General features: G+C 36.6%; 1 protein-coding gene across 1 annotated transcript in view; it reads right to left on the bottom strand.

Annotated features, from left to right (window-relative positions):
• The window catches only part of LOC111049944 (lethal(2) giant larvae protein homolog 1), a gene marked incomplete in the record, with an annotated part of 78,781 nt that overhangs the window by 21,257 nt on the left and 34,789 nt on the right, over positions 1-22,735 (bottom strand). The window contains 8 exon segments of the mRNA XM_039433747.1: positions 1,457-1,577; positions 1,579-1,732; positions 5,344-5,579; positions 8,727-8,869; positions 13,262-13,381; positions 16,771-16,898; positions 18,661-18,817; positions 22,009-22,294. Coding sequence (XP_039289681.1) covers positions 1,457-1,577; positions 1,579-1,732; positions 5,344-5,579; positions 8,727-8,869; positions 13,262-13,381; positions 16,771-16,898; positions 18,661-18,817; positions 22,009-22,294 — 1,345 coding nt within the window.

The raw sequence follows: 22,735 nt of genomic DNA, 5'->3' as shown, positions 1-22,735 counted from the left end.
TTCTGATTGGTTCTCGTGAAATTAATCAGAATTAACAATTTAACCGGCTTTTGTGCAAGCGGAACTGAGAGTGTTGAATGTAATGCATGTATTCAAATGGAGGCGGCAGCACACATAGTGAAGCAAAATGTTTTGACCCAATTTAAAAACATGCATTAGGCTGCTCACTAACGGTTAAACGTGTAGACACATACACTGTCTTCAGCGAGAGGCTTCTAACTAAAAAAAAAAAAAAAACTACCAATAACGATAAATAGACCACTGGGAAATTACAAACTATAATGATGGAAAATAGTTTAACCTCAAATAGAGCAGCAGAGAAAAAATAAACAACATGAATTGAAAATACGAAAACCTAACCTCAAAAAGTGTTGCTCGAAGCGTTTTGCTGTGATGACACAACAATGACTGTGTGTAACCGTGACATGTTCAACCGTTAGCGGCCAGCCTTAAGGCTCAGTTTACCAAATCAATTGTGAATAGTAAACTTTTGGGGCCGTAATTTAAGAGTATCAATGATTAACTTATCGAAATGATACTCAAAATGCTCTTGTATATAGTGAGGTCCACGTTATAATGGCAGTATTTGATTAGCAATGGAATTGCTATCCTTGTCAATCATTTAACAAAGCGGATCTCTTTCTCGCTTTGCTCTGTTGCCAGATCGTCTTTCAGCAATGTAGAATTAATATTTAACAAAATATTTCATCTTAATTATGAAAATTCATTATGAAATTATTGAAAGATATAATTTCTTGCTTAATAAAATATAATTGATTATTTTAAACGAGAATGAACAGTTGATATTACATCAATAAACCTGTATCAGCTACCGATGAATTTCTTATGACTGTTTTGTGTGTTTTGTTATTTTATTATATATGACGTTATTCAATGTATCTGTACATTTGTTGAATAAAAATATTTGAATTGAATTGAACCGTCTATAGAAGGCATTGTCAAGACAGAGGATCGGCAACGTTGTTCTGTTCTCCTATCTTTCTCCACTGCCATTACAACATGGACCTCACTATAGGCAAGCCACTTGCTCAGTGACTGGGCGATAGTGTGGATTAGGTGTAGGGCCCAGTTTTTATCTTTCTCCACTGCCATTATAACGTGGACCTCACTATAGTGTTTTAGATCACACTCTATTGTCGCATCCACACTCTCGCCCAATGCGTACGAATGACGACGAGCGCAAGAGTGTGGATGGGTGGTTTGCCAGCGCTCGCCATCGCTCCGATTTTTGTCACAGTTAAAATATAATGTGTAAGATGAATAAATAAATGAATGAATAAATAAGCGAGGACAGCACAGCACATCACAGCACAGGACACAGCATAGGACGACACACCCCACACAAACTTCGGCGTGTATGTGACTCACTTGCAGCGGCTGGCTCACTTTGACCTGGCCTCTCAACTTTGACTAGAAGACGTTACAAGCATCGAACCTTTGTTTAGCTGCTGTAGCTGCGGTTGACTGCTAGCACTGCTTGCCGACGACGACGACGATGACGACGAGTCGTCCGACGAGTCATCCGACGAAATCGTCCGACGAGTCGGCTGCATCAGCTTGCTGCAACTGGTTGCGTGCAGATGCGGGCAGGTGCAGACGGCAGTGTGGCAACGTGACGCGTGATGCAGACACGGTCACGCGTTGTAGCTCGCTGCTAGAGTGCAGGTAGACGCCTTCGCCGTACGACGTGAATGCCAGGCTCGAAATGCCGCTGAAAAAGACAAAATCAAAATTATTGTTAGTGAAATATATTCAAAACACAAAAAATATACTAATATAATAATTGTCAGCCGGATTGGTCTAGTGTTAAGGAGCATTACAAACTTCGGTCTGCTAGCACCGCCTGGTTCGTGGGTTCGAATCCCGCCGTTGTCATCTCATCAATTTTGGTAGAGAGTTAGTGGGGAGGATATTTTAATATTCTTTCCGAAGAATGGACATTGATATGTCCAAAGCTCCGCCAATTTATGTACATGCATAACAATATGATTATTATCTATAGTATTATATTACAAATTGCTTTTCATATCATATACAGTTCAATAATTATTTTCTTAGTCTATATTATGTAAATTCATCTATAATTTTGCTGTATTGTAAGCTATTGCATATAAGTATATAAGCCAGTATATATTGTAATCTACATAAATAAAGTACTCAATCAATCAATCAATCAATTCACCAACGCATTTTCCATCACCCAAGTTCGAACTTCATCATAATCTATAAATAATGTCCATGCTCCTTATTCAACGAATGCTGACTTGAGCTCATACTTGTGACTGAAGTCAAAAAACTGTTTAGAATTCAGAAATGAAGATTCATTGTTTCTCTCCACTGAGAGCTGAAATTTTCCCAGAATATTTTCAGAACCTACTTTGTAAACTGTGTAAAATTAAAAAAAAAATTCAATGCAAGAATGGGCACGTAATATAAAATTAAACTTGTAAACATCTTGGTGGGACACCCGGTATTACTCCTGCATAAATTCATCCACAGAATAGTATGGCCTTTCAAGCAACAGCCTCTTTACCTCTTTAACGATCCTCTCAATAAGTCCGCCATGTCTCTAATATCCTGAGGGAGCCTATTATACATTTTTGGGCCTATATATTGCGGAGATTTTTCAAACATGGTGGTTCTATGAATTGAATTGAATTTATTTGTTTCCAACAAAATACAGCATACAATGTACATTTATACACAGTATACATAATATAAAAAGTATAAGTACACAATTACTGAAACTACGCTCAGGTTACTGAACCTTAAGGTTAAAGTGGCCTAAGTGGTATGAGCAGCCACTGGATAGGGAGGTTAAGTGCCTTGTATTGTACGTGTGGATTTCATTTTTTTTTTAAACATCTTATTGCCCATAAAAAAAAAATACAAAAAAAAAACTAGAACATAGCCTAATGAAAAACCTTGAAATCCAAAATTATTTAAATTGAAATACATTCACAGCAACACACTGATAACAGCGCTTAAGAAATGATTCGTAAGCTCTCACAATGAAACTATCCGGAGAAGTTCCTCTTCTATTGATTGTTTTAGTTCCACATCATTATTGAATTTATGGGTATAAACTTTCTCCTTCAAGTAACCCCATAAAAAGAAGTCACAAACAGTTAAATCTGGTGATCACCCCGGCCAATCTAAAAATCACTTCCACGACCAATCCAACGGCCATGAAGTTTGTCATTTAGTAATTGCTTAACATGATTTGCGAAATGAGGTGGAGCACCATCTTGTTGGAAGATTGCTTGATCCATTTCTGGTAACATCAAATGAGGCAATACTAATGCAACGTAGTAAACAAATAAGATAATAACTCATGAAAGTAGTAAGCGAATTGGTAAAATTTTCAATATGCCGCCATTTTGTTTCTACGAAGGTTAGAGAGCTGAAATTTTCCCAGAATATTTTCAGAGCCTACTTTGTAAACTGTGTAAAATTTAAAAAAAATCGGTGCAAGAATGGGCACGTAATGTAAAATTAAACTTGTAAACCTCTTCGTGGGACACCCGGTATTACTCCTGCAGAAATTCATCCACAGAATAGTATGGACTTTCAAGCAACAGCCTCTTAACAATCCTCTCAATAAGTCCGCCATGTCTCTAATATCCTGAGGGAGCCTATTATACATTTTTGGGCCCATATATTGCGGAGATTTTTCAAACATGGCGGTTCTATGAATTGAATTGAATTTATTTGTTTCCAACAAAATACAGCATACAATGTACATTTATACACAGTATAATCAATAATCAAAAATCCTTTATTGTCATAAAACACAAAGTGTTGTAACAAACGTCAATATACAATAAAATTAAAAACAGTCAAAATATTTTAAAAAAAATAATAATATAGTTAGTCAAAGTAGTATTTTTGTAAAAAAAAATTACAACTAAATTGGCAAATAGTAATTAACAACAGCAATTGATAAATAGCAGGTATTAAAACGGGATCCAACACAAGTCACAACAAAGCTGCTACAGTTAAACAGATGAACACTGAAGCTATTCAAAAAATTCTCCAACAGAATAAAGACATCTTTCTGTAAGTAAGCCTTTTATGTGTGACTCTTGAGGTACTCAACAGTCTTACTTCAGGGGCAAGCTCATTGAATAGCTTAATGGACATGTTTCTCCAATTCCTATGGGTACTCGCATATTGGTGAGAATCAATTCTGAGATTTAACCTTCCTCTGGTATGATAATTATGTATGTCACCATTTCGACTATATTCATTAAGGTTCTTTTTCATGTACATCAGACAAGTAAAAACATATAAAGATGGGAGAGTCAAGACGCCTAGTTTACGAAAAAGTGGCCTACATGTTGCAAGGGTTGGTGCCTGGCAAATTATTCGAATGGCCTTCTCCTGGAGTCTGAAAAGTTTAACAGATGCCGAACAATTTCCCCAGAGCTGAATCCCATAGGCTAAATGGCTATGGATGAGAGCATAAAAGACACTTATTAAAACTTCATGATTAACTATGTGAGTTAATCTACGTAGGACAAACAAACCCTTACTTAGTTTACCAGCTGTATAATCAATGTACTTTTTCCAATTTAAATTCGAGTCAAGCATGATACCCAGGAATTTGTGGGAATCTGTGCCAGTAAACCTAGGGTTGAAGCTAAACTGTAGGTCACAGGTTTTCAGGAGGTTGAGAAACAAATTGTTTGAAGCACACCAATCCATTATGTTTGATGTGCTCAATTCAACAACTGTGTCAACATTTTGTTTTCCCGTCCCATTCACCAATAAGCCCAGGTCATCGGCAAAAAGATAGGGTTGGGTTTTGATCACAGCAGTTCCTTATCACACCTGACAAATCATTTATGTAAATGATAAACAACAGTGGACCAAGTATTGAACCATGGGGGACACCATATCTAACCAGCTTACCACCTGAGAATTCGCCGTTTCTATAGACAAATTGCATTCTGCGACCCAAGTATGAACCAATTAGATCCACATAATATAATATATGATATATAATATATATATATATATATATATATATATATATATATAAAGTATAAGTACACAATTACTGAAACTACGCTCAGGTTACTGAACCTTAAGGTTAAAGTGGCCTAAGTGGTGTGAGCAGCCACTGGATAGGGAGGTTAAGTGCCTTGTATTGTACCTGTGGATTTCATTATTGCTTGGTAGGTTTTTGTGAGTGTAAGTACAGATCTCCAAGATATACAGTGATGGCAGTGTGAGTATCTTGCTACTAAGGAAAAGTTCTCGACAGGGATATCTGGGGGGTTTACCAAAAATAATTCTTAATTATTATTACACACTCACTTGATATCCTCCTTGCGAATAACGGCCGCATTAATTTGCCTCCTGAGATCGGGCAAACTCAGCACAATGGTGTCGCCGAGGTTGGTAAGGCAGAGCAGACATACTTGGTCGACTTGGGCATGCTCCACACCAGGCGCCGCCCTAAATTCGGCCAGTGCCGTTCTGCGCACGCGTGCTCCCTCGGCCGCAGTCAACTTCAGTTTGTTGAAAGGCTTCAGTTGTGGCAGTGTGAAGATCTACAACAACAAATTTCAACAACAATTACAAAACACAATACGATATTTGTAATGGTGGGAAGGAAAGAGATGTAACTATAAGAGTTTTGGTGGATGTAATTGATAATCAAAGTGAACAGTATTACTAAACAATTTATTTAAACCGATATCGTTACGTTAAACAAATATGATTTTTATTATAAACAAACAAGATTACTAGTTTTTAAATATTAATTTAACAGCAAAAAGTGTCTACTATGCACTGATTGAATCCCACATTGCTTATGGCATTGAATTATGGGGGAGTACCTCGAAGCAAAACATTCAAAGAATTTTTGTTTTGCAAAAGTCCGCAATAAGATACCTGGAGGGGCTCAAATTTCCACAGACATGCCGGGAGTCTTTCAGTAGCCTAAGTATTTTAACTGTTCCATCATTGTACATTTTCAAATCAATATTACATGTGAAGGATAGGTTGAATTCATTCCAAGTTAACTCAGATATTCATGGCTATAACACTAGAGGAAGGAATAACATTTCAGTTGAGAGACATAGGCTGAGTGTATTTGAGAAAACACCTACTTATAGGGGACAAAAGTTTTTTGCGAAACTTCCGGATGATTTGAGAAGTATTGTTGAAGAAAAACAATTCAAAACAAAACTATATTCTTTTCTCAGTGAGAAGGCTTTCTATGAGGTTGACGAATTCTTGTTAGAGTGAAAAAAATTATTATCTAAATTTTGCAAATTCAATGAATTGTTAAATGTTATTAGAGTTTTATTTTAAGATTGATATTATATGTTATTATGTTATTTATCTGTGACGTTTTTCAACTGCATTACATTGTTTTTGTTATACTTTTGTTGAGAATAAAATATTATTATTATAATTAGATTGATATGAATTATTTATAAACAAACAATAATTACAGCTACTCGCTTGCAATGCTGTGGTCGCTCAGGCTTAGAAAAACAAATATTATTAAAATATTTTTTGGGACTGAAAACTGTACAAAAAACTTTGACCTGCACCTCAGGGTCCGGATAAAGATCACTCCCGACGTTAATATAAAAATATATAAGAAACTTTTACAAGATGATTGATAGAAACACTACCTTTCCCTACAATAACCCAAATCCCGAAAATACAATTATGTAGGTTTAAACTGCCCGGACTGAGACAGCCTATAATTGATTTCTCAAGACAAGATCCCTTCAGGTAAGCAATGCTTTAACACAAGCACCTGTAGCTCACAGAACGTTTGGAAAAGTATGGGCCTCAAAAGAAAAATTCAAAATCTATTTTTATGATACAATCCAGACCTTGACTCGCAGACCAAAAGCCAACTCACTCTTGTTTGTACAGCATGAAGCTAAAATCATAATATTACCTTCAAGAAACGTGATGAAACACATGTTTTAATTTACACATTGGAGATCTCGTCGCTTTATCAAAATTACAATTAATAATTAAATCCGCGAATAAATCTTCAACTCGCAAATAGTATCTTAAGTCACAAGGACGGGAAGGGCCGTTTTGCAGGCGAGAATGATGTTTCTAGTCGAATTTCATTCGAGCACTGCAAAAGACATTCACGTCCGAGTAACTTACACTATTTTTTGTCATAATAATCTAGAAAAGAATAATTGAGAAACAGAAAACATTAACTGCTTGTGCTGACATTACTACATGCATTCTATAAACATAACCCAGTTTACAAGTTTCGAATCAGGAATTTCTTGATTGTAGTTGACAAAACATCCACCTGGAGCGCTAAAAGGCGGCAGTTTTGCTGTTCCAAATTCTGAACTAGGAGACATACTCGACTGTAAAGAAAACATATGATTTTATTACAGTATAGTATGCTGTAATGAGAATCATATGTTTATTTGTTCTTCAATCAGCTGTTTACCGGCTTGATTTCATGGATGTAAAACAGCTGAAATTGAATGACTATGACAAAAATCTGGTGTAGTACACTAACACAACTTTCCTTGCTCATATTTGAAACTACGATCAGACTTCTGTATATGTGTATATATAATTGAGTACTTTCTCCTTTGTGTAAACTGTGAAATTCGATGATTTTTTTAGTCGTCATTTTTTAAAGTCGTCGAAACAGCTGTTCTACAGATGAAATAACTCGACTTTGTTTTCTTATTATGAACTGCGCTACCTACCTACCTCATGCACGAGAAGGAGGTTACTAAGTTTATTTCTCAAGGATGGGGTGGACCCCCCATTAGTTTCCAAGAACGAAGACTCATGCCAGTTGATAGAGCTGATAAATAACTATACAGGGTATGAATTTGAAAAAAATCGGTCAAGTTATTTTTGAGAAAATCGTGAAAAACATGTTTTTTTTAGTAATTATCCGCCATTTTTCTCAAGAATATTACGGAGCTCCTGAAATTTTCCCAGAAATGAGACTCGTGTCAGTTGATAGGGCTTATAAATAGCTATCCATGGTATAAATTTGAAGAAAATCGTTAGAGCCGTTTTTGAGAAAACCAAGAATAACATGGCTTTTTAGTCATTATCCGCCATTTTTCTCAAGAATATTACGGAGCTCCTGAAATTTTCCCAGAAATGAGACTCATTTCAGTTGATAGGGCTTATAAATAGCTATCCATGGTATATATATGAAGAAAATCGTTAGAGCCGTTTTCGAAAAAACCGTGAAAAACATGGTTTTTTAGTAATTATCCGCCATTATGAATTCAATTTTATTGAAATTCTTATTGTCGGATCCTCATGGTATAAGGACCTTATGTTTAAAATTTCAAGTCAATCGGTTAATTAGGAATGGAGTTATCGTGTTCACAGACATACACACAGACCAACACCCAAAAATCATGATTTTGGACTCAGGGGACCTTGAAACGTATAGAAAACTTGAAATTAGGGTACCTTAATTTTTTTTGGAAAGCAATACTTTCCTTACCTATGGTAATAGGGCAAGGAAAGTAAAAATAATATTTCAAATTACATTCAAGAAAAATTAGATAAGTTTTGATGTCATATATTCAATGTGAAACGTGAAATAATTATTATTTTTGGTGGTGCTATGTGACGCTGGTAGTCTCCCATACTGTGCCTCACTTTAGTGTGAACATATTATTCCTGAGAGAAGAATATTATCGACCATAAATTGTAGAGCAACTGACCTTGATTTGTTCCTCGGACGATATGATAACGCGGTGCGGTGGGTTGAGCCCGTGCTTGGCAACGGGATCCACTGGGTAGCACAGGCTGTCTATCACATTGATGCCTATCACGGGAGCTCGATGCTTCAGCTGGATCTCTTTACCTAAAAACAATAAAAAATATCCATCTAATATTGATTGCATTCAATCAACTACTTTAGACTCATATAGAACAATATTATGCTGATTATATCCTCAATATCCTGATTTCCATAATAATTACTATTCACATATTACTATTGTTACAAATTTTCACTCTACAAAAACCTAGTTTTTGTGGGTTCTCAAACTATGGAATGAGCTGACAAAAATGCGCTTTATTTTAATCTAAACTGAATAGATGAAACGATTGACTCACAAAATAACAGATAATTTACTCTTCTACAGGCAATTATTCAATCAACTAAGAAGGTAGGCTATTCAAATGGCCAATAAAAAGATTAATCACTTATGATGAACACAGTCTCTAAAGGTGCGTACAGACTTTCGCTCTGCTCCGCAACCGAACGTTACTCCAGCAGAGCGATTGATGATCGACCGGCGAGCAACAGTGGTTCGACCGGGGAACGCGAGAAGATCTAACATCTTCCGTAACGTTCATGATGGGTGCGTGGGTGGAGCGACTGTAGTTCGATGGTTGTACTAGGGCGGTACGAGGGCGGTACGAGGGAGGAGCGTGCTCGGTGCGAGTCGGAAGCGCGAATATGTGTACGCAGCTTAATATTTACAGTTCATTAACACAGTATGCAACACTATCACTGTCTGTATCTTATACCAGGACTCTGTATCACAGTTCGCTTGTCACGTATCTTTACCACCGTTCTGTATCACGTGCTTGCGTATCTGTATCACCGTCCTGTATCTCGTATCTTGATACAACTGTCACGACAATAATAATTACTATCACTATACTACACTAGATAAATATTACAATACTGTGACTATACAATTATCACTTTAACTGTCACTGTAGAATTATCACAATTACCAGGCTGCCAGGGCTGCCAGGCCTTGGGTAGGGCTGATACTCTGTTCCTTTACCACTGAACGTCTTGCTTATCACTCACTGACCGACTGACTATAGTGAGGTCCACGTTATAATGGCAGTGAAAAAGATAGGAGTAAAACGTTGCCAAGTCTCTCCATTTTGCCACTGACTGTACACAGCTGTTACTCAATTCATCCTATTAAATTTAATCTAATAATAATTATCATTTCCTTGATAGAATAATCAATTTAATGTCAAATTGATCAAGAAAATATATTTTTTCATAATTTGATTAAAAAATTTGCTTTCATGACTGAGATCAGATTTTTATTTTTATACAAACCTGAAATGATGGCTAATTTAAAAAGCTGTAATACAACAATCTGAATTTCAAAACAACAGAAATTGAGTTATTTGGTAGGTATTTTATTCCAATTTCTTTTAAAAATAATAGAAATCCTACTTAAAAATAAGTAATTTCAATGGATTAATTCTGAAATAACTTTTCAATATTATTTATACCGTTACGAGTAGGTCTAACCTATACCGGTAGGCTAACTTTAGCATGGATGAAGTCTAGGATGGTTAGTTATCAACTTTTAAATAATGTCATTTCAGGTATTTTAATTTGTGTTTCTCATAAGGTAATGTTTAAAAATTATTTCATTGTTTAAAAAATACATTTTAAATTAATTATACGACTTGTATACTCAAGTATTTTGATAGAATGAAGAAAAAAATGGCGGCTGAGAATATAGTTTGTTCAGTTTTGTACAGTCACTGTCAAAAGTAAATATAAAATATTCTGGCAAATAGACAACATTGCAAAGTGAGAGAGAGATAGTGCTATCTGTTTTGTTGTATGATAACAAAAAAGCGTTACTCTCCAAGAAATTTTGTTGGAATGAATAATAAAAATGAGCAACAGAAATGGGAGAAGAGTGAGGAGACGTTCGAAAAATTTCACCAACGCTTTTGATCACGGTTCTCGCTCTGTTGCAATCAGTTGAGTTCAGAAATAATAATCGAAGAGGGAGTCTTGATTGTAGAAGCACCAGATTTGATAGAAAAGGACAGCAACAGTATTGTCAATCGTACACTGCCATTATAATGTGGACCTCACAATAGGCGAGCGATCCGGGATCCCTCTATATACACCCCAATGTTTTTATTCCAGAACAATCCAGAAGGGTCAAGGCTTCTTCCCTATTATCCACACAATAAACAAACCAGAAGTAGCCAGTACCATAGAGAAACAATAGCATAAGTAGATATCCCATGGTATAGGGTGTTTATGTCGTAACTTTTTCTGTTATCTCAAGCCGATAGTCCACGTGGTTCTTTCCCATAAAGCTATGTGACGCTGGCAGTCTCTCATATTGTGCCGTTCATACAATCTCACCCGGCCAAAACAGTAAAAATCTACAATAATCGACAGTAATCGGCTTGAGATAACAGTAAAAGTTGAGACATAAACGCCCTATACCATGGGATATCTACTTATGCTATTGTTTCTCTATGCCAGTACTTTCTAGAAACCCCTAGGCCGGTTGCACAGCAGCCGGTTAAATTTTAACCGTGATTAATTCCACGAGAACCAATCATAGAAGGCCTTTCTGATAAGACGGCTTCTCTGATTGGTTCTCGAGGAATTAATCACGGTTAAAATATAACCGGCTGCTGTGCAACCGGCACCTAGAGTTGTAAAGAAAAAGAGGTGACTCAGTCCCATAGACAATAGGGACCTGTCAATAATCATCAGCCACCCTGCTGCCCCGTTCCGGCTCTCATCACTCTGTCTCCCTCTATTTGTTTACATCTCTGTTCCTCCTTCATACCACTCACGAACATATGTGAATTCCATAACACTATTTTACATAATTACTATTCACATATTAGCACCAGAAACTCTTCAAACAATGAATCTATGAATGAACGTGGTACCAGCTTTCAATAACATCTAAATCACAAGCCAATAAGAGCCTCCTGAATATCATCCTGAAAACAGTCAGGGGGTAACCAATAAGAGGTGATTCATGAGGCACTTGTGCTTCGTTCAAGTACTATTTTATTATATTATAAAGGTGCGTACAGATATACGCGCCTCCAACACGCTCCGCCTTCGCTCCGCAATCGCCCCGATCATGAACGTTACGGGAGATGTTAGCTCTTCTCGCGTTCCACTCTTGCTCCCCGGTCGATCATCAATCGATCTGCTCTAGTGACGTTCGATTGCGGAGCAGAGCGAAAGTCTGTACGCACCTTATGACTAGCAGGAAACCCGTGCTCCGCAAGGGTCTATTTTCAAACTTTACAAACTTGACGTGATGAAATCTTGGAGAATTGAAAATAGGCTTAAAACCATCCTCAGTTAATTAAGAATCTTTAAGCAACATTTCAAGTCAATCAGTTGAGTAGTTCAGACGAGATGATGCGTCAAACATAATTTTCCTATCCCGTACATGTATAAGCCAGTTCTTTCCTTTATTATAGTATGGATGAATATGCCGGAATGACTAGAATCACATCTATCAACTACTATAGAAGGCGGTGGCCACCTTGACGCCCCAGGGTGGCCACCCATTTTAAAATACAAAATTCATGAGGAAATCCCGGTTTTCCAGAGTAAAATTTCAAATTTTCCAGGTAGATTTCCAGTATTTGAGGACCAAGATACATTCGTAGAAGAAGAAGAAGAAGAAGAAGTATTTAAATTTCGAAATATAATGATAATTTTTGACACTACAGTCTATTTATGTGATAAATTAGTACGTTCTTTTAACTACTCATGTGTGTGGAGTGCATTCGGACAGGGTCCATTTTCAATAATCGCTGAGTAGTTACAAAACAAAAAATTCCTTACAAAAATAGACTACAATGCCAAAGTTATCAATACATTTGAACATGTATTATGTATTCTGAGTCATACTTTTACTAATGACTGTTGGTGACTCTTCAAATCTTGAAGAAAGTCTCATTCTAGAGAGAATGAAGCCATCAAAATATTTAATTTTGAAATGTAATTGATTTATATCATGACTAAAAATATGATCATTTAAAAAAAACAATAAGTGAGCGCCAAATTTTTTTCACTGTTTTATACTCAAAATAAGCTAACAAATCAAAACCAAAAATTAATGTCAAAAGTACTAGGCGAACAGTCTTCAGTTACACCCTTAGACCATAAAAACTTCATAATTGCATCAGAGGAACTATCAGTACATTAAGAAGCATTAATAAAAACATGAGATACCTAAAATTATAGGAAGTTTACTAATTAAATATTGCTACTGTACACTTCTTTACTAAATTAATTGAAATTTTGAAAAATTCATGAGGAATTAACAGTATTTTTCCCGGTTAGTAAAATCATGAGGAATTCAAGGTTCTCCCTGTTTTCTCGGTAGGTGGCCTCCTTGACGTCGTGCCTTCTACAGAAAACTGACCACTATGCCGTCCTAAGATGAATGTGACGACTATAGGTGGCAGTGAATGATGGATTGCTTACCTAGTTGACATCCAATGGGAGCATCCTTCTTTTTGTCCGCATCCCGTGCCGTGGCGATTGTGAACACATACACAGTTCCGTTATTCGTCCCAGCCCACAGGGTGGGCATTGTGTTTTGCACTGCAACACAAATCACAACACATCAAAAACTAAACTTAATTATGAGACTACAAAGAAAAACACAAATTATTATAACTAATATTAAACGAAACGAAAATCCAAATTAAATGCTGTAATTCAGCTTGAAGACTTCTGCTACTGCAAATATTGACAACAGGGTAAACAGCTAGATGAAAATTCGATGAGCGCTACTATTCAAAAATTATTTGTCAGCCCGGAAAATACATTAAAAGACAATTAAAAATACATTACTTGTTCCCGGGCTGACAAATAATTTTTGAATAGTAGCGCTCATCGAATTTCCATCTAGCTGTTTACCCTGTTGTCAATATTTGCAGTAGCAGAAGTCTTCGGGGTGAATTAAAGCATTTAATTTGGATTGTCGTTTAATAATAATATTATTAATTCATTAGCATTTGAATAATTGCAATATCTCAGTAATTTCCATCTGTAGACAAATTATTACAGTGAACAGCATATGAAAACTTGATAGAATTCAATTATAAAAACTTGTAACTTGCATTGTACAAATATTTAATGATTCTTTCTTTTTTCAACTGGACTCACTCAAGTCCGAGAGATATTACTTTCAACATAAAGAGGTGAAACCAATTACTCGTTGCACAGTTTGTAGCATGGAAAGAGTGAGTGTAGAGTGAAGTAGTGGAGTAAGCATGCTGGATACTGGCACAGAAGTAGGGAGGTAGTGGCAGTGATTAGTGAGGGAAAGAACATCGGGACTCTCTGAATTCCTCAATAGGTCACAGCTTTGTGACATCAGTCAAAAATATGAGCTCAAACCAGCATTTGTTGGATTATTATTAGCGTATGGCAAACACATAGATACACACACATACATAAATTCACAAAAATATTCAGGTCTTTGACCTTTGTCAGCTTGATAAAAAAACTATTTTTAGATAAACTTGATAAAAAAACTATGATTAGAGCAGCCTTAGGTAAACCAAGACTATACCCTAGTAGACAATTATTTGTTGACCTTGATGTACCGACACTTAGACAAACGTATGTTGTTAGAACTATCTTGTACCTTAATAAAAATTTTCAACATCTTGAGTCCAGAAAAACGCCTTACCTTACCCGTCCAGCAACTACAAATGCATTTAATGCCAATCTAATAAAACTATCTGTATGTAGACACCAGTTCACATACTACTATAATCTACTTTCTAATAAAATTCCTTTCAAATTCATCAGTATAAAATCACAAAAACTCTTTTAAACGAATAAATCACTGGACTAAACAGCACATTTACTTCTCATTACCTAAAGTATAAATTCTAATAACCAAATATATATGTATAACAACCACAATTATGTAAAATCACAGAAAATTCATCAATTGTAGCCTACTCTGTCTTAAAACCGAAATTCTTATTATATTTTTTATTCTTTATTTGTCTCCACGAATGTAATAGTTAATTTTCAGCTTTTGAACTCGCAGCAGGCGCTCAGGTTTCCTTGCCGGCTGTGCCAACAAGTAATATTTATTTGTTCTATTGTGAAAAACTTAAATTATTTGAATTGTATTGTATAATTTAAATTATAGTAAGTTTTATAATGTAATTTTGTTTTTGGCAAATAAATTATTGCTATTGCTTGTGGAGAAGCTGCTATAAAATCATCTAAACCGCCCAGATATGCTGGAATAGCACAATGTCGGATGATATGATTCATTAGGGGTATTCACAATGTTGTTTTAGCCAGCTAAAGTGCTATTTAATAACTCTGGATTGTGAACGCCCCCCATCTAAAACCAACTGCAATTGCGCTCCAAGCGGATAATTAGTTTAACCCAAAGTTTATAACCTCACTTTTGCTACCAAATATGACCAAAACAAATATGGCCGCTGTTTTAACAGAGTGAGCTAGAGTTAGCGGACTCAAACCTACGCTATCTGCTATCATTAGCATTGAGTTAACACAGACTTGGCAAATAGCAGGAGTTAGCGATAGCTTGACTCAGTCAGCTAACTACAACATTGTGAATACCCCTATTGTTTATCTAGCCTCTCCACAGTCACAAGCAGGGAGGGGAGGACAATCTACCACAGTCACTCAAGAGATGCTCTACATCTTCCGTGCCCAGTTCTAATCCGGTTGAGTGCTGTCAATGTTCGCCTTGGCAGATCAAATCCAGCCAAACTCCTCCCAACAGAATATCCCTGAGAGGCGCTCTATCTATCCACTCTTTCTCCCAGCTATCAGCGACAGAGAAATTGTCACGGTCTATCTGCTCAGCCAAGCGCATGGGAGGGCGCCTTCACCTCAGCCTGTTACCGAGCTCCAGAAGATCTCTGTGGATTGGGATTTGGAGTGCTCTGTCATTTTTTATCTTTTATACTCAAGAACAAGAGCAAAGGATCTTCGCAGCCCTGGTGGAGCAATGTTGCTGAGAGCTGGCAGCCAATATGTGGGGGTGGTTCTAATGGTCCCAGAAATAAGTCGCATAGAATTCATTATTCAGCTGTGTGTTGACTCTATTGTGTACGTTCTGTGTACAGTAAATTGTTCTAGTTCCAATCGTAAATTGTTCCATCACGTGACTAGTGCAAAATGTTCCCATGGAACGCCATTTCAAAATCGTTGGTTCAAGCTTTTGGCGCGCACTTATAAAGTTGATTTACACCAAAATATGTCGTTTACTAGCTGTGTGAATGAAGAAAAGCTGTTTTACAAATTTACCGTCTAGAAAAGTGTGCATTTCTTTCATTCCATTACTCTCAAAGTTTTTTTAGAGAAAAATTCATTCAACGAATGGTTATCAAACATTTTTTTGTTGGTTATGTATTATATGGCTATATCAATCTACGCAGAGAAGCAAGCAGACTACAATCATCGACCAATGAGAGCTCAGATAGTTGGAGCTGTACCAGGCCGGACAATTTACCACGCTTCGACTGTGGTGCAGGAACTTGGAACTGGAACTGGTTTCTGGTACAGAATCTGTCAAAATTCTTCCCATGGGACGCGGAACATTTAACTTGGTAAATTGCGAATCGGACAATTTACCACATTCCATGTACACAGAACGGGCCCATAGACATGGGCACTATTCATCCACACAGCTGCACAGTATTCAGCTATGGGGTTTACTAGTCCCATTTGTTGGATGAGGAGCATGGATGTTATTTATAGATAATGCTGACACATTACGATGAACCTCAAAAAACTCGCAAGAAATTTTTCCCTAGGACCGACAGCAAGCAGCACTCGAGGTGATTTTTTCTGTTGTGATAAGCTGAAAATGACGCCGGGGTGAACCATTTTTACCGCCACCATTTAAACAGCTAATATTTAAATCGCTGCTTTCGAATGTACTTCTGCTCTAGAATAGCATTGGTTGTTATGGGTGTGTTCACACATACCAGTGACAATGTATGTGTTGGCAAAGGCGAGGCATCGCACCATACTGCCCAGTGAGTCATCCACCGGTCGACTCTCGATGGCTCGCTCTACTGGCTTTGCTTCTATCGGCGAGGTGGGTGATTCGACACTGCAAACCATCAATCAACCACCATTAACATACAAATACACATCCAACCACAAATACATACAAATTAATGAGAAATTGACATAAACTATAAGTAAATATAATACTGTTACTGTGTTTTATGTTGAGTATAATTTATTGTAACAGCAATGAACAACTTTATTGTTCTAACTAGCTTACCCGGCGAACTTCGTACCGCCAAAAAGTCAATGTATCTCATGTCACACTTGATTTTATTTGGTGAATCATGAAATTTATCTGTCAATCAATATTTTTATTTACATCTCAATACGGACCTCCTATGTGCTTAAAACTACCGTTTTAATACCAGTAAACAATTTTATCACAGAGTGGTGTGTTTATTACAGATAAAAGTACATAATGCTAAATCATATCATCACAACATGATCTTGAATCATGATGATCTTCTCGTTCTACGTTAGCCGCTCTGCCGACTATTTCAAAAACACAGGTTTGTAAAATGAATTATTAATATATAATTATTATTAGCCCCCCTATTAAAATTTCTGGTCAGAAACCATCCCCAATATCACACAACATATTCCAAAGTTTCATGCCGTTCTGTCAAGTAGTTTTCGAGTCTATAGGGAACAACAAACTAACACACAAATAGACATTCATTTTTATATATATAGAGATTAGACAACTTTGATATTCAGCCGCATAGAAAGGAGCTTTTTGAGGGTAAGCCTAGTTATACAGGCTGAAAATTCTATAGCTCCCTATACTACGTAAGCTATATAAGCTCCCTATACATTTAAAACTCGCATTTCTCCTAATAGATTCACAGCAGACCTTCATAAATTTCTGATAGACAAAAGCCTACTTCAGGGTGCAGGAGTATTTGGAAGATCCTTGACAAAAATAAGTCGATTTTAGTAGGCTTCAGAGTTCCAAATAGGTGATTTTTTAATACTGTTTCTGTGTTTTATATTATGGATAATTAAAACTAGAATGTACAATGACCAACTATAGCATATAGTGGAAGATTTTATTGTAGATAAATTCAATGAATTGCATGTTTAATTTAAGGACGTTCAACTGTGTGCTTGTGTTAAGGATGTGCAAAGGCTAAACATGAACTTTCTACTGGTGATATTTTTCAAAGATTTTCGATTTGTATATCATCAAGGTATCAAAATGATAAAGTTTTCTCAGGAAACATTTTTTTCCGATCATTACTTTCTAGATATGAACGCCTAAAGTTTAGATTTTTGAGACAGAACATCTCAAATTCGGTAATAGATAAATCCATGAGATTTGAAGGATTGATTCTCCATGTATTGTTGATCTAGTAAAATAGAAATTTTCAGAAAATATCAATTTTTGAGAAAGTTATTCAATTTACTAAAAATGACCAAAAATAATTTTTTGTTGAGTTGATGATATAGTTGTTGAGTTGATGATATACAAATCGAAAATCTTTGAAAAATATCACCAGTAGTTCATTTTTAGCCTTTGCACAGCCTTAAATGATAGCAATTCAATAAATTGATCAAATACAACACACTATAGTGAGGTCCACGTTATAATGACAGTGGAGAAAGATGGGAGAACAGTGTTGCTGATTCTCTGCCTTGCCACTGCTTTCTATAGAACAGCACAGCAGTTCCAGCGTCACATAGCTTCACGAAAATAACTGCCAGGACTATCGGCTTGAGTTGACAGTGAAATTTGGAACATGAACACCCTATATACCATGGGATATCTTCTTGCGCTATATTTTCTCTATGGTTGCACTCACATGGTCTTCTTTGTGTCGGGTGTGGACGGAGTGGAGTTTCGCTGCTTCTCTGGCCGCCGCGTGGATCTGCCTTTGCGCAGGCGCCTGAACGACTCTCGCAGCGATTTCTTGAACGACTTGCGACGCGAAATCGGCACGTCGCCAGCCCCAGACAAATCTAAACAGCACATCAAATAAACAATTATTCATCACAAAACAACATTAAACAAATTATATTATAGGCTGTCAAATCCAAACAATAGGAAATATATATAGGAGTGTGTACTGAACTATACTTGAGAATCAACCATGTCTATGCAATTCAATGCAATTACCTGAAAGAAATAGAGAAATTGAGGATCTGGTCCCTGGTCAATGCTTTCTCCTTTTAAATTGATTTAATAAATGGATAATACAATGCCACTGTTAGAATACGGTTAAGGGTAACCGTCCACTGGAGCCGTATTCAACCGATCCGTTCGGCCGTTGAATCGGACGAATCTGCCGACCGTTAACTCGGCCGAACACAGTCGTCCATTGGAACCGTTTTCGTCAGTCTAGTTTAGTAGTTGGCTGGTTGCCAGAAAGAGAAGTGGCAAGCTAGTTAGTAGGCAAAGTCATTCTTCTGTGTGTGTTTACTCACAAAGATAATGAAAAAAGATTTATAAAACAGAACAAGTTCAAAAAACAAAAACAGACAAGACTGTGAAACAATTCTGAGGTTAGGATGATGTTGTCTCAGCTCGACTTCGGACAGATATAGCCAAAAAATCCCATTCAATTCGGAACGAAAACGTGATCGGCCGGAGTCGGCCGTGCACGGACGAATGAGCCTGTTGCAATGGACGAGAATCTATAGCTTTCTTTGTTGGGGGATCGTTCGGACGAGTTCGGTAGTTTTCGGCCGATGCTAGTTCGGACGAAAACGATTCCAGTGGACGGCCCACCTAATTCCAATATTGAATACAATCATATCACCTAAACACAAGTGCACAGCTTTAATAGAGAAAGCTTTGCATTAATCAATGAAACAATTCTGAAACAAAATATGAGTAAAGCAATTCATTGATTTGAAAAAGTAATAAAAGCTGAAGCTGATCAGTCCAAAAGGTTTTATAAAATGTGAATTCCTAGATTTGATTGTGCTTTTTCTAGTGCTGTAGATACATTGCTAGTGTTTTGTGAACTAGATAATTCAATATTCCAAGTGAAAATTATTAAATATTTCAGACAAACAAAAATCAAATGGAAAATTATCATAATATATCATTACTTTTACCTAGAAATCTACTTAGCCGCTGTAACCAACGTGAAAGACCTGTTTCTAAATACCATAAAAAGCCTGTTTAGATATTTATAATTTAGTTCCGGTTGAACAAAAGCCGTAAAAATTGGTTTAAATTTAACCGTAATTAAATCCACGATAACCAATCAGAGAAGCCGTCGTGGAATCAATCACGATTAAAATTTAACCGGATTTTGTGCGACCGGACCTTAGACTGATAAAGATTGTTATCCACAGTGCACACTACTGAAAATCAAGTTTTTATTCTGGGTGCCTTTTAGATTTACATATGAACTTGGCTAAGAAAATTGTTACCAATCATAATTTACACATAAACAATAAGGCATATAAATTGGTTTCTGATGAATACAATTATCGAGAACTACAAATTTAACTTTATAATTGTTCATTTTTTATTGTTCCCCCACCTCGGATCCTAGTCCTTACACGCAAAACAGTCAGAAGACGGTTGCACAAAAGCCGTTTAAATTTTAACCACGAGAACCAATCAGAGAAGGTCTTTTTGATAAGAGGGCTTTTATGAGTGGTTCTCTTGGAATTAATCACGGTTAAACTTTAACCGGCTTTTGTGCAACCGGCACTTAGAGTCCAACTCTGGAGGGCGGTGATAGTGCCCATGTTGAGCGGTAAAAATCTGTCACTTCTTCACCTATTGAACTGTTCTAAATCTTAACAAGACATTTCAAACTATAACATAATTAACTATGTCGGAATTCAGATTATAATACCCTGATGATTATCTAAGATAATTAATTTAGTTCCAAAAAATCAGTATCCTACAAAAAGATTTGAATACAGAATATGAAATATATATTTAGACTTACACAATAAACTAGAAGGAAAATGCCCTATTTTTCCAATCATTTGACTATGAATATCAGATAATAGACATTCAAAACAATAATAACTGTTTTGATTGATAACACTGATTGTATTTCTAATCCCAAAGTGGAGTTTTTGATCAATATATTCAAATGTTTGCTTTGATTGACCGTTGGAATTAAGCGTACACTTGCTATAGTGAGGTCCACGTAATAATGGCAGTATTTGATTAACATTGGTATTGCTATCCTTGTCTATCATTCGACAAAGCAGATAGCACTAGCCTTTTCTAGCTCTCTGCAACGTTGCCGAGAGCTAGAGAAGGCTAGTTCTATCTGTTTTGTCGAATGATAGACAAGGATAGCAACACCAATGTTAATCAAATACTGTCATTATAACGTGGATTTCACTATAGAACAACCACAACATGATACACAACCAAACCAATATGATACAGTATCATCTCATAATGAAAATTCATACAGTATGAAAATTCATTATGAAATTATTGAAAAATATAATATTCTTGCTTGATAAAATATAATTGAATATTTTAAACGAGAATGAACAGTTAATATTACATCAAAGAACCGGTATCAGTTACCCCCCATATAAGGCATTGATAAGACAAATGATCGGCAACATTGTTCTCCTATCTTTCTCCACTGCCATTATAACGTGGACCTCACTATAGAACAACCACAATATTATACAGTATCAACAAAATATGATACAGTATCACCCCACATGATACAGTATCAAACCAATATGATATAGTATCACCTCAACTTGACACATTCGCTATCTGCTTTGTCGAATGATAGACAAGGAGAGCAACACCAATGTTAATCAAATACAGTCATTATAACGTGGACCTCACTATAGAACAATAACTAGAGCAGCCACAACATGATACAGTATCAAACCAATATGATACAGTATCACCTCAACTTGATACATTCGCTATATGCTTTGTCGAATGATAGACAAGGATAGCAACACCAATGTTAATCAAATACAGTCATTATAACGTGGACCTCACTATAGAACAATAACTAGAGCAGCCACATGATACAGTATCAAACGAATATGATACAGTATCACCTCAACTTGATACATTCGCTATATGCTTTTTCGAATGATAGACAAGGATAGCAACACCAATGTTAATCAAATACTGCCATTATAACAACGTGGACGACGGGTTGTATATTGTATTAGATTGAGTAGATATTACTGACCGTTGGGATTGAGCGTGCACTTGCTGGCAACAGGCGTATGTCGCACATAGTCGTAAACGGCCAGCCCATGAGCGGTGCCCAGGGCGACCAGTGACAGAGGGTGCGCATGCAACGCCAGGGCGGTCACCGCCGCCGGCGGATGCAGCTGCACCACTGACTGCGGCTGGAAACCGGCATCCACCGCCAGCAGGACACCACCGTCACCACCGCCGCCCTTCACCGTCAACCGCGAGTGGCCCTTCCACACGAATGCGTCGCGGTCGTTCACCAGGTTCACCGTTACTGCCTACAACCAAACAATGCCACAGTATTATTAAATTATCAAAATATTTCTGGACAGAAAATTGTAATGAGGAGTGAGAAGTGAAAGTAATTCACGGTTAGTGCCTGAAACCATACAACAACGTCATTGCCCATATTTGTCAAATCAACAACTATACAGAGTGTCCCAAAAGTAAAGTGCCAAACTTCGGGAATAGGTCGAATGGGTCAAAACAAAGAGAAAATGTGAAATAATTTTTTTTCCTAAAACGCTTCGTTTACGAGATATTCGCCATTTTGTATTTTTTACAAAATATTCTTTTTCTTCCAAGTTATCCAACTGATCGCTATAAAAATCGGTAGGTATGTTCAAATAAGAGAGATGAACTGTAGAAAAAATATTCAACTTTGTACAATTCAAAAATGCAAAATGGCGGCCATTTTAAACTTTCAATCCAAAATTGCG

The sequence above is a fragment of the Nilaparvata lugens genome, chromosome 8 (assembly GCF_014356525.2).
Source record: "Nilaparvata lugens isolate BPH chromosome 8, ASM1435652v1, whole genome shotgun sequence".
Lineage (NCBI taxonomy): Eukaryota > Metazoa > Arthropoda > Insecta > Hemiptera > Delphacidae > Nilaparvata > Nilaparvata lugens.
Note: the sequence above shows the minus strand (reverse complement) of the source record. Positions and strands in the feature narration are given on the sequence as shown.